Raw genomic sequence first — 21,567 nt, forward strand, 5'->3', positions numbered from 1 at the left:
TTTCTCAAGTTGTCTAAATCACTAAAAGCAACTGGAGTAACATAACATTGCAACTTGTGTTGTGAGGAAATGGTAAACTTAATTTTTTAGTGATACTGGGTGCCATGCTTATAATGTTAAAAAGATTTCAGTCTGTAGGAAATGATTACTATTCTATTATCCAACTTCACTGCGTTATAACTTAAATTTGCAATATAATTATTTTTTAATCTTATAATGAAGGTGAGCATTGAATGGATTTGTTTATAGGAATAGCAAACCTATTCTGAAGGGAAAAAATAAACACCAAGAATCATGTATTTCCCATATTAAATCTGCATTTTTTTCTATTTCTGCGACCAGTAAAGCTATGGGTTGGCAGTCTGAGAATATCAGACTTCATTCTCCTCAGGTGATTGTATAAGTGTGTTTAAACTGTAGACAACTGACCAAAAGAGTAAGATCTAAAGGCAGTCTATTTTTCCGTCCATATTTACTGCTGGGGAAGAATTCTCCTTCAGTGCTGACGTCTCTTCAGGTGCTACTTTGCTGATCAGGCAGTACTTTTTTCTCTTCCCCCCCCCCCCGTGACAGTGCTTCTCATCCCTAGAGACTTTCTGCACATTGTGCTGATTTCTGCCTTCATCTCTGCGAGTAATCCATGGAGCAGACAGATTGACTTTGTAGAGAAAGGAAGCTTATATAGAGGAGGTCAGCTTCCTCAGTTTTAAGTCTTTAAGTGTTGGTATTACTATAGATTCCACTTATTCTCTGTTAAAAATGAAAAAGATCTGACAAAACACTTTTTTTGATCGTGTCTCTTCCTGGACTGAAGCAGCTAAGAGGCTTTTTAATACTGTATTTAGCAGTTCTCCTGTTTATGTAAATACGGTTCAGCTTTCAGGCTCTGGACTGAGTCTGCACTGCAGGGTACTGCCATCCAGCCATAATCTTTTCATCAGAGGAAGTGAGATTTGGTGATTAGTTGTGTGTTACGTGTTTCCCAAATTGCTAAATGCTGTTTTCTGCAGCTGTTTGTGGCCAGGCCTTTAAAACTTGAGTGATTGTATTTGCAAGAGCATTGGACAAAACACTGGACATACTTTGTCTTTTGAAGATGATGCTGTAGATTAGGGTATGAGTGTTCTGAGGTGCTTCAAGGTCTCTTGGATATTTTCTTCTCAGACAGGGTAATTTGTGGAAATTGGAAGAAGATTCAGACTTGATGTGAAGACTGAGAAATATTGTGGAGGAGGTGTAGCCTGATCAAGCTGTTTGGCTCCTAGCAAGTAGGTTTGGTGAAGTAAATCTAAAGCTGAATGCAGGGATTTAAATTGCACTTCACTAATTCCGGCCGTGAGTTGGCCGCTTCCTTGTGCCAGACAAGCTGATCTGACTCTTGTAGCCACATGATTATTGAATGAGGCAAAAATCTTGATCAGTGAAATAAAATTAGCTTTCTGTTTGATCACCAGTGGCTTTATTTAAAATTAAAAAAAAAGAAATCAGGTATCAAGGAGGTGCAAAAAGCAGCAACTAGGTGGAGCAGTTCCAGTGGAAGCCTGCGAGTTGATTAGATTAGTTATAGTATGTGGCTACATTCTGCAAATATAAATTGAAGAATTTGGAAGAAGATTGACTTTCCAAGGGATGCAGATAGAGTTTCTGCAGGAAATTGCTTTCATTTGAAAATGTGTTTAATACCTAACACCAGGGAAACCATCTTAGGAAAATTTCTTCTTAATTGATAAGAATAGGGATCTTGAAGAGAGAAAATTGTGATAAATTAGTAGAATATGATATTTGGCTTCATTTTTATTGCCTAATGGTTTTCATCTTCAACATACTTCTTATCTTATTTAGCTAATGAAAATCTGGAGACTTTGATATCACTATTTGCTCCTCAGAAGGGTCTTCACAAGGACTGAATCTGTCTGGCTTTTCAGGATATCATAGAATAGCTTGAGTTGGAAGGGACTTCAAAGATTATCAAGTTCCAACCCCTGTGTATATGTATAAACATAGTTAGAAGACAATATTCCATTTGCACATGCTTTGTTCTTGCAGCGTAGCCACAGGGCACAAATGTGGAAGAAAAAAATCGGATTAATGCAGAATATTTCTGCTTAGGTTGGCCTCCTCACAAAAACTTTTCATTTCTCTAAGGGAAAAAAAAGTTACGATTGCATAATTTGTGGCTAGGCCTTGGTAACCAGCGTACCTGAGTTTTATACCATCCCAGATCTTCTGTGCAACCTCAGATGTGTTACGCTTTGTCTGCGTCTGTGTGCAAGAATAGCGATGTCTGAATTTGACTGTTTGAAAGATTGCAGACGGGTTGGGAAAACACTGTGACCAAATTGCATTACATGACCTGTCATCGCTGTCAGATTTAACAGATTTCAACAGCTATCTGCAAGGGGAATAAAATACTGATTTTTGTGGCATGTAAATATTGTTATAACATCTTGGAAAAAGTAGATAAAGAATAATCAAACTGCCAACAGCTGCCTACAGCTGGCTATAAAGCTTTGAGGCAGAATGATTCATTGCAGCTGTTTCGTCTTTCAGCTGATGAAAACTTTGTGTTTGGGTGCATGTATTTTGGTACTGTAAAGCTCAAAACTTTGAAGTGCTGTCATCATATTTAAAACGATTCTTTTCAGTGCATGCTCATGAAGTTTGGGCTGGAAGCGTAACAGAGACATGAAAAATAATAAAGGAATTCTTAACTGTTGGCATGTTTTGTGCCTGCAGTAGAAGTAAATGTAATGTCCCATCCCTGAGAGGCAGTTCCCTACGTGGCTGTGGCCCAGTCTTTCCAATGGCACTATTTGGCCACCTCTTGCCAATTAATCATAATTAGAGGTTGAAGGAAATGTATGGCATCGTTATGAATAGTGTATAGAACAGAGTATAACTGATTTTCCCTAGGCATTTGCTGGGAAACCATCGCCGCATTTTTATTCACATAAACTAAGACTATGAATCCACAGGAATGAACAGATGCCTGTTGCTCTCTTATGGCGTAGAATTTGGCTTGCAATGCTGTGTGGGGAAGAACGTTCCTTTACACACTTAGATTACTGAAGAATCATAAAGAAGCTGATTCAAGTCACATGAAACATTCATATTAATCAAAACAAAGAGGTCCTGTAATTGAATTTGTAGAGGATCAGCACTGAGTCCAATTGGATAATTTTGCCTTCAGCAGGTAGACACAAGGACATCAACAGGATGCACGTTCTTCTTAGATAGGTCATGCTTATGTGTAGAAGGGCATGCAGATGCCTTTCGTGTGCCTGATGTGTAATTCCACACAGGAAATACTTGTGAACCAGTGTTTCCAGATAAGAGGACAGATTTCCAGGTGCATGAACTGTCTGTTTAGAACAAGCAAGAAAAGGTGTGCACTGCTATTTTTCCATGATTTTTTTTTAAATCCGGTTTACCTGTGTTTGCTTGTTACACTTGAATAAAGATTAATTTCAAGTGATACTGGTTGTTGGAATGTACTGCTTCCAGTACACTACGTTAGAGTAGTGTTGTTAGAGTGAATCGTCGTACTGAATTTCATCTTTGTTGCTCTTAGTGTTAGGCAAAGGTAAAGTGTGGACTTCAATGGGTAAATATGTGTAATGTCACTGCTCAGAAATTCCTAAGCTTGGCAGCTCTGGGTTTTAATTAGCAGCTTGATCTCAGTCTTTTCAGTTGCAAAATGAAGATTTTGTCTTTATGTAGAAATAATCTTTGTGTTGATTGCTTTTTTTCATTCCCTCCATGTGTTTAAGATTAAAATATGACGTTTGTACAGTATTTAGATCAGGCTGCATGCTGGAAGTTCTTTCTTTAACCACACTGTTGGGATTTTTCTTTTACAGAAAATTGAAAGTCTGAAAGAAACCACCAGTGTAAGTTATTTTAATTTTTTAACTAGTACATAGATTCTGAATAATCACCATATTTTCTTCTGAAAAATTCTAAACTTCATTACTGAATAATGGAAGGTTGTTTCTTTGTTTGCTTTTCCATTAAGGGTGATGGAATTTCAAACTTCATGTTGAGAAACAGAATAAAATAACCTTTTATTTCACTCATTCCAGGCAGAAAATGTTGATAACCTGTCTCTCTCTTTTGGTCATATTTCAACCTTACAAAACCTTATTGGACAGTAGAAAAAAAAAACAAACCCAAACCTCTTAAGAGGTTATCTTTCCCATTTGATAAATGCACAATTCTTCCAGCAGAAACATCTGTTTAAAAAAAAAAAAACATATGTTCTCTTTAGAGTCACACGATAGGGACTGCTTAGCTGTACTAACATGGATAACTTGCTTCTCCTGATCTGTTAAAACTTTGACATCTCATTCGTTGCCTGCAGTGGGGAATATGGATTCTGTGCTCTGAGAACGTTGCTTTCTGTCATTCTGTCTTGCTTGTTCCATCCCTTCATCTCAGTTCTTCAGACGTTTACTTTGTAGTGAATATTAAGATGTATGTCTTGTTCTTCGATCTATGTTTTTTGCATTGAGTCTGCTCCAGGCCTTCTCTAGTCCTTTATCAGTATTTCTTCATGCCTGGTAAATCATAGGGATGTCCTGTTTGTGTAATGATTGTGGAAGATTGCCACTTGGCCTTGAATTAATTTTCTCTGAGTTCTGATAAATCAGTATCTTCCCCTCCAGTTAAATGTTGTCATATTCTTCTAGTTTTTTTTTTCTTCACCTTATCTTTTATACTGAGTCTTCTATAGGATCTGATTCTATTTCTTGAATGCTTCTGCATTCGTCTAGAGCACAGATCTGCCTGTTAATCTTCCACTTATGTCCTCAGCTTCCCTTTCTCCTCCTCTGTCCATTGCTTGAAGTAGTGCTCAGTGGATTACCCTGGATAATGTAAAAATCTCACCACAATGTGGAGTTCAAGGAGCACAGTACATGGTCAGCTTGGGGCCCACTGGATTTCAATCTCTTGTAGCAGCTCTGATATCAGAGCAAGGCTAGCTCCTGCAGAGCACTGTCCCAGTGTGTGCTCTGGGTTTCTGGGAACCTGTATTAAATCAAGTAGTGTAATGTCAAAAAGCCTGGTTCTGGTGCTGCTTTCAGATTTATGTCTAGCATCTTAGAATTGTAAAATCATAGAATAGCTGAGGTTGGAAGGGACTTCTGAAGGTCTGTAGCCCAGCCCCGTGCTCAGAGCAAGGTCAGCTAGAAAACCATCGGGTTTTCCTTTATTTTGATTTCTGGTGATTGCTAGTTGTTCTGTCATTGGATACCAGTGCAAAAAATCTGTTGTCTTCATGCCTTCCCTCTCCTATCAGATATATATACCCATTGATAAGGTCTCCCTTGTGCATCCTCCTCTTCAGGTTATACAATCCTGGCTTCCTTTAATCATATTTCCGGTCATTTTTGTTTCCAGTCCTTTGTTGGAATTTGCTCCCAAATACCCAAGTTTGTCTTGTTCTAAAGTGTGGTACAGGCTCAGACAGCTCTGCAGGAGTCTGCTTATTAGTGCTAATTAAATGTGAGCTAGGCCAGACCTTTTCTGCTTTCCCCAGGATGCTGTGGTGGATAATGGCTGTGGCTCTGTCCTGTTAGTTGTGCCCAGCATGGCCGAAGATAATCCACTATAGGGCCCTTGGTTTTCAGTTGACAAGGTGCAGAAGCACATTAGCCAACTCTCTTAAGAAGGCAACATTTCTTGCTCTTTCCTTAATTCTCTCTCTTTTTACATGTTTTGTCATCCTGAATCTCTTTATACACTGATGTTAATGTTTTCCAGTGCTCCTTCTTCATATTCTGTTACTGTCGCTTCAGCCTCATGTGTTGAGCTTTTTCTTTGGTGTTCTGCTGTTCTTTTATTGCGCCTTATGTTGTGTAAAGTATCATCTTCTGCAGAACGTCCATTACCTTCACACTAATTACTTTCATTACTTTTTCCTTCTTCCTTTCCCCCTTATCTTCATCTTACAGAGAGAACTTGTCAAGTATGTAAATGAGGGATACTTCTAATCAAAACGGAAGAAGTAGCACTTGCTGAATGCATTAGAACCAGCATTTGCTCAGAATTTGCCTGCTTGCTTTTCTGTGGAAGTTGGAAGCTGACTTCCATTTCTCCTTGGAATGCTGTGCTTTATGTGGCTTTTGGAAACTTCAGTTTCCTACTGCTGCGTTTCTGTGCTTGGCAAAAGAAGGACAGAATGAAGGGGTGGGTGAAGGGAGGGAAAGTAGGGCTTCTGCAGAAGTGTCTATTTAAGTCTTGACAAATATTTCTGTTAATATTTCATGTAACTAATGAAAATACACGTAAATACAATTATTGTAAGATGCTGATATAAGGTTTTTTCTTTTTCTTTTTTTTTTCTTAGAGCATGGTAGAATCAATAAAACACTGCATTGTCTTGCTACAGATTGCTAAAGTGAGTACACTGTAAATTATTTTAATTTTATTTATACGACATTAATCTGTGAGAACTTTTATCTTCTGAGAATTAGAAATCTGTATGTACTCTTCATAATCCAGAATATAAATCCAAAAAATGCTAAGTAGATTTCTGCTACTGTTTTAATGAAGTTTCTGAAATACTGAGTTCCATAGCAGACAGTTTGGTCTGTTCATATTAATAGCTGTGTTGATGACAAAGCTTTTTTTTCTTTTGAGATGAACTTGCAGAATTTTCAGAGTAAGTCAGAATTTCAACTAATACAAGAGCAGTAGAATATAAGCTTAACAAAACTGTTCTTTCTGTTTCATTTAAGAGTGTGACTAGCAGGAATAGGGAAAGGGGAAATAATGACGCTAATAATCTAAGCTGGTTTGACAAGGTTTGATAGGTCTGAAATTTATGACCATGTTGGAACATCTTGAATTAGGCTATATTATCTGAGAATGCAATCTGGGTAATGCAGTTAGGCTTTTCACTGTACTTCTGTTACTTTTGTATATCTAGTGAGATTCAGATTCTTGTCAGGTCATGCTATATATTTAGGATATGTTATTTAAGATGCTGATTTGTACATCAAAAGCAAAGTGAAGGTGGGCAGTGTTCTGCAAAGAAAGAATTTAAGACAATTAGAACATATGCTAATTTATCCAGAAATATGTGTATACATTTTTTTCTGCAATCTAAATCAACTCTTTCTTTTGTCATGGTTTTCAAATAGGAAACTGTTGCTTATCTTCATTACAGATACATTTTACAAAATTCTGAGGCTAGTGAAAATCAAAGTATTTGGAACCTTCAGAATCAGGATGCTTTGGAGGCAGAAGTCGTTACTTAAAAATCATTGCATATCTTGTGATGCTTAGATTTCACATCTGTAGCTTAAAAAGATGGTCAGGTTCTGAAGGAAAGGTGCTAACGAGTTCATACAAAAAAGTCTTTACAAATAGTAGGGTACATGGAAGTAGTTTTGTGCCACATTAACGTAGAGTGAGAACAGCTTACGTTTAACGTACAGTGATGCTATCTGGATCTTTCACAGTAGTAACAGCAAGAAGGGACTTGACAGTACCGAATATTTTGCTGTTATTTAATGCTAAATATATTTAAAGTGCTTTAGCATAATGAAACTGGTAGATAATCTGCCATTCTTGGGGCATTTGGAGGAAACAATTATAGATGGATGAGACTGTAATAGGATTGTTTTCTTACACAGATACATCTGACTTGCTGTATTAAGGTAGCTGTTAAAGAAACCATATGGAACAATCCTCTTTTTTTGTTACTTCTACATAAATGTGCTTAATAGTTGTTATTTACAGGGAAGTTTAATTCATGTGAAATATTATTTATTTGAACGTTCTACTGTGCAATTAGTAGCAAATTTGAAAGAGCAGAGTTCCAATCTTTTTCCCATTGAAGATCATATCCCATTTCTTCTGTGTGCTATGGGTAAGTTTAGTGGGCTAAGGACAAATATGATTGCTTATCTTGCGCTGATGCTAAGTATACTGCTTTGAAGTTGGTTAGGCAGTTTGCCATGAATGGACAGAATTGAACTTGAAATGGCAGTTATAGTCATTTGTGATGAGATTCAGTGCTTCATGGCTCCAGCTGCCATGTAAGTGTGAAGGTAGGTGGAATCTGTGTCCCAGAAAAATGCTAAAATTCTTGATTTCTGTAACGCTGAACCACTTTGAAGTCCTTCAGTACTAGCAATTAATATTAATCACTGTAAAACGATAGGTGTATAAATTTTGATTCCTTCTTTTTACTAAAGAATAATCATATCTAAAGCTCTCGTAGAGCAGTAAGTCTTCCCAGTATCTTAATAACCTCTCCTCTGCTTCATCTCTTCCATCTCCTTCCTTCCTCTCTCTTAGACAAACGTACTTGTTCATGACATGGCCTTTCTGTCCCATCCCTTCCCCCTCTTCCTCACCTGCGTTGGTATCTTGATTTCTTACTGCTGTAGATAATTAAACATTTGCTGATGATTTTTGTGTTGTTTCTTTTGTTGATTGTTTTCTTTCTCTCTGTTCTTAGTTCCATGTCTGTGAAGTTCTAAGGATGTAAAAATGTACTGCGTCTGACCGATAGCTTTCTGTTCTCCAGTGTATAACCTATTAAGATTCTGGAAACTTTTCCTGAAGCTGTGAGGCAAATATGGCTGCTGACTTACACTGCTGAAATGAAATCATTGTATTAACACTCACCCTCTTCCCCCCTCCCCACCACATCTGCCCTTTCTACTTCTGCAGCACCTTTCTCATTAGGAGTCAGGCTTCATAATTACCTTCTATTTTTTTTGCATACCGTGAAAATTGTTACCACGTTTCTGTATCAGAACATCTGTTTCCATCGTACAGCCAATTACTATTTGCATTTATTGGTGTGTTGAAGAAAGTTGTTTTCTTACTGTGTGTTGTGTTGAGCTGCTTTACACGTTAAGACAGCCTGCCTTAGGAATTGGGCAGTTGCATTTTTGTTAAACTTGCTGGTAAATGCAGGGTCTAATTGTGCCTCTTGTATTTGAGGTGAGCCAGGGCACTCTGAAAATAATGAAATAAATACTTTGTATGTATTATAATATTCCTGACTTACAAAAAGCAATTAAGCCAAACTGAGTGGGAGGAGAGGAGCAGCGTTGGCTGTGTATGACCATTGGAGTTGCCCAACTTTGCTGGTACTGTATGTATGAATGTATGTCATAGTCAGTCAATGATTTGGTAAACTGACAGGAATACATGTGACGTGTTTCATGAAGTAATTCTCATAGTTCAAATATTTAGCTTTACATCTTTGCTTTCACCATTTCTGGCCACTTCTGCCTGCCCGCCCGCCTCAGTGGCGTTTCTTTCTTTCACTGCCTCATTTGCATGCTGCGCAGCTGATGCTGTGCTGTGGGCATAGGGTAGCAAGCATCAGTATAAAAGCAGCTTCTTTGTGTTTTATGTGCTAGGAGTTAGAGACAGTAACATGATGTGGAAGCTTTGTTTGGAGGGGGGAAAAAAAAAATGATATTTTTCCTTCTTTGTAAGTTTACAACCTGATGGAACTCATTGCCCTTAGTATTGTTTTTCATCATGGATAACTTTGCTTAGGAAAGGTCAGCTAGCTGACGCAAAGTCTGAGCAGGTTTTTGCCAAGTGTATAAGCTAAGGAAGGGCGTACAAAGTATTGAGATTTAAGTATATGCTCCCCTTATTTGTTCATGCTATTTACAGGTTTTTTTTACCCTTGAGCCTCTTCATAACTTTAACTGGAAATCTGGGGAATAATCTCTAGATAAGTCTTAAGCTAAAGTCTTAAGTTTACACAAAGATTCTGGCTAATAGGAACTGACAGCAGAAGTGAAGAAATTTCACCTGGTGTGCAGTGAAATTGAATACTGGTACAGTGTTAAACCTGTGCTAGCTATAGGTTGATCTGAACTTGCCTGTTACTAGTGTAATTTTCCCTTGATGACAGTTTATTCCATGCACTGCTTGCTCCTTCTCATAATGCTCCTAGACAAAAATAAGCCACACTAGATTGTAAATATTTTGAAAAGGTTTAAGTCTAATAGATAAGAAAAAGTTCAAAACATTTAATCTATAAAAGTACTTTTGCCTTTCCAAAGCAAAATATGCTTTTGAAAACTTGTTCTGTATGCTAATTGCTGTTCTTCAGAAACTGAGAACTTCAGCTTTCAGTTTGCAGGGACTCGCCAGTGCTGCAGACCGTGGTTTGGGGGGCTCAGCTATTTGGGAAGAACTTACATTGTGAAATGTGACTGTGTTCTGCAGGGTAGAAGGGATATTTCTAAATTTATTGAGCTTGTTTGAACAGATCCTCAGAAAACACTAATCTGCTGAGTGCTGTGATGATGAATGGAGTTGTTTCCTCTAAGTTTAGTTACTGTATCACATGGTGAGGAGCACTAACATCTTATGGCTGAAAATGTAAAGGTTCCTGAAAGAAGCTTGCTGTTAGAGCTCTCACATAACACAAAACTGCTAAGTCATACAAGATTGATTTGTTGATACTCTTAACATTTTTTCCTTAAGGACCAAAATAATGAGGAGAAGCACGCAGATGGACTTATAGTAAGTTTAAATCTAATCTTTATCTCCCTTTACTTCTGCAGAACATGTGAGCAGAGACCTGACTTTCCACTCATTTTGCAATGTTCTTCTTCCTTTCTCTAATTTACTGCTTCAAGTATCTTGTTAAAATTCCTGTTGAGTTATTAACTTCTGAGATTGGCTCACAGCCTTGCCATTAGAAAATATAGTGGCCAGCTTTACACTGAGTGTTTTAAATGGCATTGTTATGACTGAACACCTAGAGAAGTCTGCCGTGTGAGCAGATGAAAGGGAAATCACTGGTATATAAATAGTTCTATGTTCCATCTGAAATAACTTCATGTATAAAATAGATCAGCTATCCATGTGCTTCAAGTAGCTTGTCTTTTCTGCAGTGCTGCTCATTCAACACAGTTGTAGTCTGTCTGTTTAAGCAGTGTTCCTTCTTTAATATAACTTCTGCATTTTTAATGTAACTTCTGTCCTCTTTGGTTTAAGTCACTTCTCTTTCTTCGTTCTCTTTTTTGTCACCTGAGTACATTTTCAGATACTTTTAATAGGAAATTGGTTCCAGTAAAACATGACTATAAAAATGAAAAATTGTTTTAATTACAGTTGATAGTAATTCCCAAGCTTTATTTGTTTTTTCCTTTGTATACAGCTTTACAGGTATGGTTTTCTGTCGTGAACTTTGGAGTAAAGATGCCCATACAGGTTTTGGCCTCATGCTTGTTGCAAGATGAACAATTACCCTGTGTGTCACATAGTTCAGACCCTAGTGTAATAGAGTAGGTTCTGGAAAAGAGAGGGCATGCAGCCCTGCACTGTGGTGGTTTCCTATGGTAGAGGTGAGATGGACATCAGATCTACAGCTTGGAAATGTTAATACAGATACTGCAACTTACCACAGTCTAAATTTGATTTTCTGCTATTCTTACCATCTGTGGTCTGGCTTACGCTGAGAAAGTATATTAAATGATGCAGCAAGATGCTGTGAAGGCTGAAATTTTGATTCTCCTGAGGTCAGTGTTGTCTTGGGTAAAGGTCAGGATTTCAGTTTGAACTTTTTGCCACGGTGGAATGACAGGTTGGCTGTTCCTACGTGCTATTTTTTTTTTTTTAACCTTGTTGTTAGAGTATGGTTATGTTCAGGTCTTCCTTCATTTGTTTCTAAACCGTGAAGGCATAGCCCAAAATATCTGAGGAGAAACTTCCAGTTCATGCTGCATAGTGCAGAATTAGTTAAGAATAAGGTTACAACCCTGCAAACAAAGTCAAAAGGTGAAGTTCTTTTTTTTCTTTATCACAGCAGTGTTCTGTATTATTATGTTACTAGTTTCCCTAAGAACTAGGGGAGACAGATACAGCAATACTGTCTTGTGTATCATGGGACTATCTTTATTCTAAAGTCTGTCAACTCTGAAAACAGGATGATGATTTTGAACTGTGATGTCTGTGGCACAGGGAGCTGCCTTCGTTGCATGCATAAATGCACAACGATTACGGTTGTGTCTAAGGGAGGTTGGCTTTGTGCTGCAATGCATTGGTGTAACAGTATATGTTACTGTATATGCACTGGACTGTTTATTTGCATACTAGTTAATGACACCAACAAAAACTTGGTAATTTTTATACTTTTTTCTCTAACTAGGGATTTTTCTTTCAAGATAACCAGAGAACAATAGTTCTGTTTTAATATGAAATAAGTTCTGTGCTATAAGAAGTCTTCTGAGCTTCACAGATTTTTAATTTGGGATAAGGTTCAGGAAAACAGTTAACCAGAGAAGAGGCAAGAATGGAGTTTTCCTTCTGTAGGAAGCTGGGAGGAGATGGTATTGCATTACTTCCTCTGCTCGATAGCTTTCGGTTTAAGTACAGAAGCAGGATCTCCTAGTAAGCAGGCAAAGAAAGATTTTCCCAGTTTTGACACAGATCAATGTCTTCCAATTGCAAGATGTATGGAAAAGGGTCTTACATGTCTCTAACCAAGTAATGAGACAGAATAATATACAAATTCAGGTTGTTCCATGTAAACATGTATGAGAAACAATGCTTAGATGATAACAAAATAACAGGTCAGTGAAGCAAGGCAAAATCATGCCGGTTTGAATTAAAAGATGTTGCAGTTTAGGTTTCCAGGAAGCTTTTCTGGTATAAAAACCAAGAACTCATACTGAAACCAGTGACTTCTGTGAATGGTGATTCAAACTGGCACTTTGCTCTCGAAGTACCTGTGTTCATGAGAAGATTGAGGTGTCCTTTACTGAAAACTGCCAGCTTGCATTCCAAAGAATTTTGGCAAGAAAGTGGCACTTCATGTGTGTAAATGTGCCAGTGATTCCTGACTGAATGTATGGGTTAGCTAAGTTTGGTCTGACCAGATTAATTTCTGGAAAAAAAGTCTTTTAAAAATATGGATTACCCGTCCTAATTTTTGCCCGATGATTTGTGTCTAGCTTTCCACTCTTTGCGTGCAGTATTTATTAATGGGCATGAGGGTGCCAGTAGCTAGGACTTGAAGTATGAATTCTTTATAGGACAAGCAAAACTTGTAGCAAATTCAGTTTAATGTTTAAAAATTTGTGTAAGGAATCAGAATATTACTATTTTGAAAGTATTTCTCATGTCCTCAGCTGTCAATATGTGTTTCACTTTCTCTCTCAGGAATTTGTTGCCTTGCATTTAAGCATTTCTTGTGCTCACGGTGTTCTTTCTATCTATGCTGCTTTTTTTTAATTGAGGAAAAAAAATGTGCTTTTCTCTTTTATCTCAGAGTACTATAAACCCTGTTGATGCAGTATATCAGCCCAGTCCTTTGGAACAGCCAGTGATCAGTGCAATGCCTTCCCAGACTGTTATACCTCCAGGTACGGAAGAGAAGCTTGGTAGAAACATTCACAAACAAGCAGGTGCAGCTGCACTCCTGATGGAGGGGCTGCATAAAGGTGGATAGCTTCTATGCCACGCGTGCAGTACAGGTGCTCAGTGCGCCTGGTGGTGCAAAGCAAGAGAAAAGAGCAGGAAGCATGGAGCTTCCTCAGCCATCAGGTAACGCTGCCTCTAGTTCTGTGGATAAGCCTGTGTGTTTTACTTGTCCTGAGTTACTAGCTTACATTTCTAATATTCTCTCCTAGAATAAATGAAACTGTAATTTTTTGAAAAGAAATGCTTTTTAGCTAACGGCAACTTTTGAAATTTTAAAAATTTTCTGAATAAGAATCCAACTAACTGTGACAGAAATATGTTTTTCTGAGAGATTTTTCTAGACAAAAATTTATTTTTTTTAATGAGGTGACATAATGTGCAATCTCATTCCCCCAGAACGCACAGTTCTCATAATTAAACGTAACTTTTGTGTTTAACGTATCAAAATATGTCCTAGAACCTCAGCTGTGCAAGTCAGAGCAGCGGCCCTCATCTTTACCTGTGGGACCCGTAGTAGCAGCACTTGGAAATCAGACTCCAACACCAAATAGTACAGGTACAGCTCTGCGTAAATGACTGACGTACGGGGAAAAAAAAAAGCTGAATATATGCTGTCTGTAGTCTGCTTAGCTATTAAAGTAACACTGCATAGGCCAACTATAAAGGAAGATCTTAAACTATTAGTTATGTGTTAGTCTACTCTCTTTGGGAGCAATACTCATTGCTCATTCCCATTGATACAATTCCCATTGGTGGAATCCTTCATCAGAAATTTCATTGATGTGATCTTATTGTTTACTTACTGCATGTTAATGGCTTGACTTAACCTGGTAGATTTGTCAGATGGTCTTTTTTTTCTGAAACACATAGAGTGGAACGTTTGTTTTCATTTTCTTACAGTGAGAGCCGTCAAATTTGGAATAGGTTCTGCAGAAAGATTGTGAAATCTTCATCTTGGGAGATACTTAAAATCTGACTATATGTGATTTTGAACAAACTGTTCTGACTTTGAAGTTATTTCAAGTGGGAGTTGGACCAGATGACTTCTAGAGGTCCCTTCCAACATAAACCATACTATGTATCTGTAAAAGTTTTCAGTATCGCTATTTTGCCTTTAATCTACAACTTTGGAGAAAATACATCCTTACACTTCACTGTTGTGACTTTTTTTTTGTTACCTGTTAAGCTGAATATGAACCTGACTAATGATTGCTTCTAATTTTGTAAGCTGTCCTAGCTTCTGGGTTTGCTTAAGTGCTTATTGATTTTTTTTTATCAGTCTTACTCACAAGTTAGAATTGGTGGATTTCGTTTTTTGTTGGTTCTTTTTATTGTTTTGTTTTTTCTTTTGAAATGAAATTTGTAACTCTTAATACTCTCCAGGAAGCGGGCAATCAGCACCTAGCAGCAGCCTCACTTCTCCAAGCCATGTCAATCTGTCTCCAAACACAGTTCCGGATTTTTCTTACTCAAGCAGTGAGGATGAATTCTATGATGCTGATGAATTCTATCAGAGCAGTTCTTCCCCAAAGCGATGTATGGAGTAAGTAGCTGAAAATGCAGTGTGTGCTGAACGCAGATTTTATTTTTGTTGTTGTTGTTTTTTTTTTAGTCTCAAGTGTATGGCCTATCTACTTGTAGAGATTGTTTAATCAAACAAGACAGAGTGGCTTAAAATAAACATACAAAAAAGGCAAGCCACTCTTTATGCAACAGAACAAGAATATCTCATCCCCAGCACAGTTGTCTGTCAGGGATGCGGTTTCCTTCCCGTTCCAGCTGGAATACATGCTGACATGACTCTGAACATATACTGAAATAGGGAAGCCACCAGCTCAGAGAATTAATCTGAGACTAGGGTGTATTTCATATGTATGTATTGTGTAAATAGACAAATCCCTGTCACAATTATTTAAAAAAAAAAAAGGGGGGGGAAAACAAAACCCCTTAAGTTGCCTACCTTTGCCCAAAGACTCTACTTCTTTATTAACAAGAAACTTAAGAGATGCTACACAGTTTTCTGTGAAACAGCATGCAAACTCCTTAGAAAACCGAAGCCTATGTACAGCAATCTTATAATAATTTCTGAACTTTCTCATTGTGAATTGCAAGAACTTATGATTCTTCTTTAGTTCTTCAGGGTCTGCTGCAGTCCTGACTCGCAGCAGCACAGGGAGTAGTTTGAAACGTCCGGATACCACAGAGTCACTCAATTCTTCCATGTCTAATGGGACAAATGATGCTGGTATGTGGACTGACTGAACTTTAAGAAAGGAACTCTTAATTGTTAATCTGTCTGTAAATTGTGTCAATATATGTATGCGACAAGATACTTGTGGAAAATAAGACCTTTCTAACAGCTTATATATGTGTATATATATATGCTAGTTAAATATAGAGAGTCTTTGAAGGTTCAGAGAAAAAAGCAATTTGGTCTTCCTAGATCTCTTCGATCCTCATGATGATAGAGATGATGATGCAGAAGGAGAATCAGTGGAAGAACATAAGAGTGTTATCATGCATCTCTTGTCACAAGTCAGATTAGGAATGGATCTAACAAAGGTAAACTTGCCAACTGTTCATGGGGAGGGAGAGGAAAGCCCTGAGTTCTGTATAAATTAGTTCAACATTGAAGTGATAATCTAACTGTGCACTTAATGGCTAGTTATGCTATGGCATTTTATTTTTAATTGGAATTGTTACTGGGAGAGGAAAAATGAATGCTGAATAAGTATATCTGACTCCTGGAATCTGATTGGACAAATAGTTTTCTGTGGAAAGTAACTGTTTGTTGTAGGAAGCAGGACAGGTGGAATGTTGCTACGGCATACAGCAGCCCTCTTACCCCAGATTTATAGGCATGTCAAGGATCAGTTCAAAGAGAACAAGATCTGCGATATCCCAGCGTATGGTAACATTCAGTAAGACGTGAATCAAAAGGGGGTATTAAGCTTGTAGTGAAACACTTTGCTGAACTGGGATTTCTTTGAGTAAGTTGTTTATTTCAACTGCTGCATGTAGAACTAAAGAGCTGGATATTTCCTGAATGTGATCTGCTTAAGTGGGAATTCACTGGTGAATTTGAGAGCAAAACTGCCTCACAGACACACAAAGCCTTGGGTGGTTTGTAAGCAATTTACAGTTAGCATGTAGAATGCCTCAGTGCAGGATGTCAAAATACCTTGATCTGTCTGTAAGAGCTCCTTTTCTTTACTCAGGTGGTTCTTCCAACATTTATCCTGGAAAGAAGATCACTGTTGGAAATGTATGCTGACTTTTTTGCACATCCGGACTTATTTGTCAGGTATTCAACATTTAAAGTAGAACATTAACTGGTTCTTATGTTATGATTCTTGTGGGCTATCAAATGTAAGTTACTAATTTTGAGGGAAAATGCTTAAGTATTGATTAAAAACTTGAAAAATAGTCATAGTAGTCTAGTCAAACCTTCAGCTGTAAAGCAATTAACCATTCAAAAACTTTCCCATTTGAGATATCTACTTGTATGACGTGTTGCCTGTTCTTCTTTTCTCTGTTTTGGACTGTGAAGCATTAGTGACCAGAAGGATCCAAAAGAAAGAATGGTTCAAGTGGTTAAATGGTACCTCTCAGCTTTTCATGCAGGAAGAAAAGGGTCAGTTGCTAAAAAGCCTTACAATCCCATTCTGGGCGAGATCTTCCGATGTCATTGGGTATTACCAGGCACTGAAGGTGAAGATGATACGGTTAGTTTTCTGTGGTATGGTTTTTTTTGGTGCTTATAACACATGCAAGTAATTCCCAAAGCTTTATGAATTTACTGGCTAAAGTTGCATATGCTGTGTTCAAGGAGCAAGATTTACAAATCGTGGCCATTTCTTAACTGATTTTTTTTTTCCTGCCTCCTTTTTCTTCCTTTTCTTTGGATAGAGGTTTTAAATACCACACATAACAAAATATGAGCCTTCAGGTTCTTTTAAGAACTATTTGACTTGTTGACAATGTTCTTTTATTTCCTGAACAGTTTTTTATCAGTTCTCCAATGCCGTGTATTTTGAACACGTCCATCACTTAAAATGTGGAAAGCAGCACAGTTTGTCCAGTATACTGAGTTCTTGTCTTAAAATCTTTTCCTAAGAAACTTTGAAAGATACAAATTCTCAAATTTGGATTCTGAGCTTGTGCAATGTTTTAGTTGGACATCTGTGTCTGGCCACTCCTCCTCTTGCACTTCACTGGAGTAGGCCTGCTCCGGTAAAGGAGGCGTAGTCTGAAATAATCTTCTAGTGTATGAGATCATATGTAGTCTTTTTCTTGTTTCTGAGGTGAATGCTTGAACTCTTTCTGGAGTAAAGACAAGTTGTATTTTTCCTTCCAGTGCTTCTGACAAATTTCTTTTTGTGATTTGCCACAAGAAACAAAAGGTGTTATGTTGTGTGAGACACACAATCTGACCATTACTAGTATGCATGTCAGACTTTCTGAGAAGTAAAAATGAAAATGATTTCTGCTGCCCATCTGTTATTAGCTAATAAAAAATAATGAGAATTTAAACATTACTTTTAAATTTGGATTATGCATGGCTTTTTAACTGTTGTTTCAGTGTCATGGTCATCACCCCCAAATACATTCACACTGAAAACCCAGAGAGCAGAAAGTGTATGTTCTTTGGAAAGCATCGTAGTTTCAGGAATAAGTTACTCCACATTAAATTAGCAAAATGACAAATGCACAAAACCCAACTGTAGTGTCTTTTTAGAAGCCTACTTTACACATGGAAGCAGCTTCTCTTGGAAGCATTCAGTTACTTTCTGGTATTTTGTTAACGCTATCACTGATGAAAATCCTCTCTACTATCACGCAGGAGCCAGTTTCAGAAGGACCAGTTCCCTGGGTCAGCAAAAGCAACGTAACGTTTGTGGCAGAGCAGGTCTCTCATCATCCTCCAAGTAAGCTGACGATAACTTTGCTAACAGAAATGGCAACACTGAAGTCGGCATTTGGTTTAAATCTTGGATTTACATTTTCTCTGTGAATTTAAAAGCTGAATGCTTTTTCAATAAACTTTTTTCACAGAGAGAAACAAATTCGAACTGTTGCTACATATTTGTAGGCACTTTGAGATATTTCCTGACACAGGAATTTGGAAGCAGTATTAATTTCTTGTGCTGTTGTTTTTCATCTTTATCTTCAGTTTCAGCATTTTACGCAGAGTGTTTTAACAAGAGGATACAATTCAATGCTCACATATGGACCAAGTCAAAATTCTTAGGAATGTCTATTGGAGTTCATAACATAGGGCAAGGTATGTGTGTGCAAATTTAACACCAGAACAGAAATTTACATTGTGCAACTAGAACTTTGACAAAAAAATATTTTCTCTTTTTAATGAAGCATCTCAGGAGATCGTTATGAAAATCTTTATAAAGGTTTTGCTGGATGTTTTTTAAATCTTATTTTTTCTTTTTAATAGGGTGTGTCACATGCCTAGATCATGATGAACACTATATTTTGACCTTTCCTAATGGTTATGGAAGGCAAGTAAATACTCTATTACTATTTTTATTTTTCTTGCCTTGTAACATCTTACACGTTATATTTATCTCTTAAAAGGCTCTACATGTGTGAACATATGTTTATAATTGCAGGTCTATTCTCACTGTGCCGTGGATAGAGCTTGGTGGAGAATGCAGTATTAGTTGCTCAAAGACAGGCTATAACGCTTCCATTGTCTTCCACACAAAACCATTTTACGGAGGAAAGAAGCACAGAATTACAGCTGAAATCTTGTAAGCAAACAATTTTCTTCAGTTCCTTTCAGTTTTCTCTACTTAAATGCTGACGGTGCTTTTTAAAGACACCAATGTGAAATCCTGAAACATCTGGACCCAGCAACTTGGGTTGTGATGATTACGTGCCATGGGATGCCATTTACAGCCAGAGGATTCATGAGGAGAGCTCCATAAACCTGCATTCCAGCTTGCCATGCTCTTAAGCATTCTTAGTTGTCCTGAAAGGAATTCAAGTTTTCACCTCTGAATTACCTAAGATCAAGTTTTGATCCTTTGGGTTTTTCAGTTACTGTAGTATAACTGAGAAACGTCTGGTTTTTTTTTTTCTAGTTCTCCTAATGACAAGAAACCCTTCTGCTCAGTTGAAGGAGAATGGAATGGTGTCATGTATGCAAAATATTCAACAGGGGTAAAGTACCTCTTATGTTTTAACTGTGTGTGTGTATATATATGTATATGAAAATATAAAATTAAACATTAGCAGTTGGGAACTCGTGTGAGGATGCTCAAAAGATCAAAGGAATGCTGAATTCAGGATAGAAGTCCTGAATTTATTTTCTTTTTTTTTTTTAAGGTAACTGGGTTCTGTTCTCACTATAAAAAATCAAAGAAATAATGTTTGAAATGTATTTTCTGACAACCAGTACGTAAGAATGAGAGGGAATATAAACTATAAGTCTAGATAAAGAACTGATTTTTTTTTTCTAATTCTCTCACTAGGAGAATACTGTCTTTATAGATACCAAGAAAATGCCTATAATTAAGAAGAAGGTAAGGAAATTGGAGGACCAAGAGGACTTTGAATCTCGCTGGTAAGAACTTCAGTTCAACTGACAAATTCAGCTCTACTTTTTGTAGCTGAGCAGTATGCAGTGGGACTGAGCGGGTGCTCCTTACTCTGCTCACTGCATGGACAGCTGTGCTCTGCCTGGGCCCTTGTTGAGGGAGGAACTGAAGCATGAGCAAGTTGGGATTTAACAGGGAAGAGGAGATGTAGCTCTTGGTCGCATCCTCACTGGGAGGGCCAGAGAGCTTTGCTACAACCTCCCTGTTTCTGGCAATAGGCAATGCAGTTGTGGTTTAATATGTATTGTATTTCTGTCCTTTGGATAAGTGATCAGCTCAAACATCATGCAGTAATGTGCTTCTATAAAGCTGTCTTCATTCAAATTTCTGTTTTCAGCTTATGGAAAGACGTAACCTACAACTTAAAAATAAGAGACATTGATGCAGCTACAGCTGCAAAGCATGCACTTGAAGAACGACAAAGAGCTGAAGCCAGAGCCAGAAAGGAGAATGAGACTCCATGGGAAACAAGGGTGAGCTTCATTCAAGGAGTGTTAATGTCTTACAGCCTGTAGTATTTTACTGTCCCTTTGCAATTTAGGCATAAAAAGCTTACGCTTAGTTATTCCCTTTTCTCTAGTTATTCCATGAAGATGGAGAATGCTGGGTTTATGATGAGCCGCTACTGAAACGACTCGCTGCCAGTAAACACTGAGAGGGGGCTACAAAAACAGAAAATGTTCAGGCCTTGACTTAGCGGAGTTTACGTCTGATACCAGGATAGTCATCTGCTGTCACGTACGTAACGTTTGGAGCACCTGTCCCCTCCAGTTACAGTGGTTCCTATCTCAGGGATACCGGACTTACTGATGCAGATAAGCAATTAAACAAAACAGGAAACGTCTTGGCTGTGTGGTGACTTCTGCTGGACTCTGCTAGACTGGTCGTGCACGCAGGCTGCAATGGCAGGCTGCTGGAGCCCTGCGACTGATGCTTCTGAAGCATCTGGGCTGCGACATACACACCTTGTATAACCACTGTGAAGGCCTTGACATCTGGTATCAGTTGCATTATATTCCTGGGTCCTACATATTAAAAAAAAACAAAAAAACAACAACATGCAAGACATCATTTAAATCTAGCTAATGTTTGCTATGTGTAAATATGAGGATTCCTTTGAGGGGAAGGTTTGTTAGAAACTGCTACATAAATGTTATCTTCCACCTGTATGATAATCAAATCTTTTGGCATTTCAGTGTCTTGCCCAAAATAACTTTGTTATTTTGAGATTAAAATGTAACCATAGATAATTCTACTCAATGCATCTTAAAGCTTCATAAATAGATTTTCCAAACTTCTCTTAAGGACTTTTTATTTATTTCATAATAAACCTTTGCAGCAAGTCTGTATCTGCAGCTGAGTGGTGACCATTTTATGTAAAACGTTTTGATAGCAGGCTTCTTTCCACTGCAAGTAAGTTAGACCTTCTTCCTAAAAGAAGTTATGAGCTAGCACAAGGAGCAGAATGGCAGCACCTACAGCATTTCTCTGTAAGTTCCATCGGGCCTCACCTTTCTACTTACCAGCTAGAGCA

At 37.8% G+C, this 21,567-nt stretch overlaps 1 protein-coding gene across 7 annotated transcripts in view; it reads left to right on the top strand.

The window, feature by feature from the left end:
• OSBPL9 (oxysterol binding protein like 9) overlaps positions 1-21,382 on the top strand; it is a 55,344-nt gene extending 33,962 nt beyond the window's left edge. For 5 of the 7 annotated variants that reach the window (XM_021404353.1, XM_021404356.1, XM_021404354.1 and 2 more), the window contains 18 exons: positions 3,861-3,890; positions 6,350-6,400; positions 10,474-10,512; positions 13,265-13,358; positions 13,874-13,972; positions 14,800-14,959; positions 15,549-15,661; positions 15,860-15,978; positions 16,635-16,720; positions 16,967-17,141; positions 18,260-18,344; positions 18,590-18,700; positions 18,869-18,932; positions 19,044-19,184; positions 19,518-19,596; positions 19,908-19,999; positions 20,371-20,506; positions 20,614-21,382. In XM_021404353.1, the coding sequence (XP_021260028.1) occupies positions 3,861-3,890; positions 6,350-6,400; positions 10,474-10,512; positions 13,265-13,358; positions 13,874-13,972; positions 14,800-14,959; positions 15,549-15,661; positions 15,860-15,978; positions 16,635-16,720; positions 16,967-17,141; positions 18,260-18,344; positions 18,590-18,700; positions 18,869-18,932; positions 19,044-19,184; positions 19,518-19,596; positions 19,908-19,999; positions 20,371-20,506; positions 20,614-20,688 (1,749 nt within the window). In that variant the 3' untranslated portion in view covers positions 20,689-21,382. The remainder of the gene's footprint in view (positions 1-3,860; positions 3,891-6,349; positions 6,401-10,473; positions 10,513-13,264; positions 13,359-13,873; positions 13,973-14,799; positions 14,960-15,548; positions 15,662-15,859; positions 15,979-16,634; positions 16,721-16,966; positions 17,142-18,259; positions 18,345-18,589; positions 18,701-18,868; positions 18,933-19,043; positions 19,185-19,517; positions 19,597-19,907; positions 20,000-20,370; positions 20,507-20,613) is intronic. The other 2 variants (XM_021404355.1, XM_021404357.1) reach the window with 1 other exon arrangement.

The sequence above is a fragment of the Numida meleagris genome, chromosome 7 (genome assembly GCF_002078875.1).
Source record: "Numida meleagris isolate 19003 breed g44 Domestic line chromosome 7, NumMel1.0, whole genome shotgun sequence".
In the NCBI taxonomy this organism is placed as follows: Eukaryota; Metazoa; Chordata; class Aves; order Galliformes; family Numididae; genus Numida; species Numida meleagris.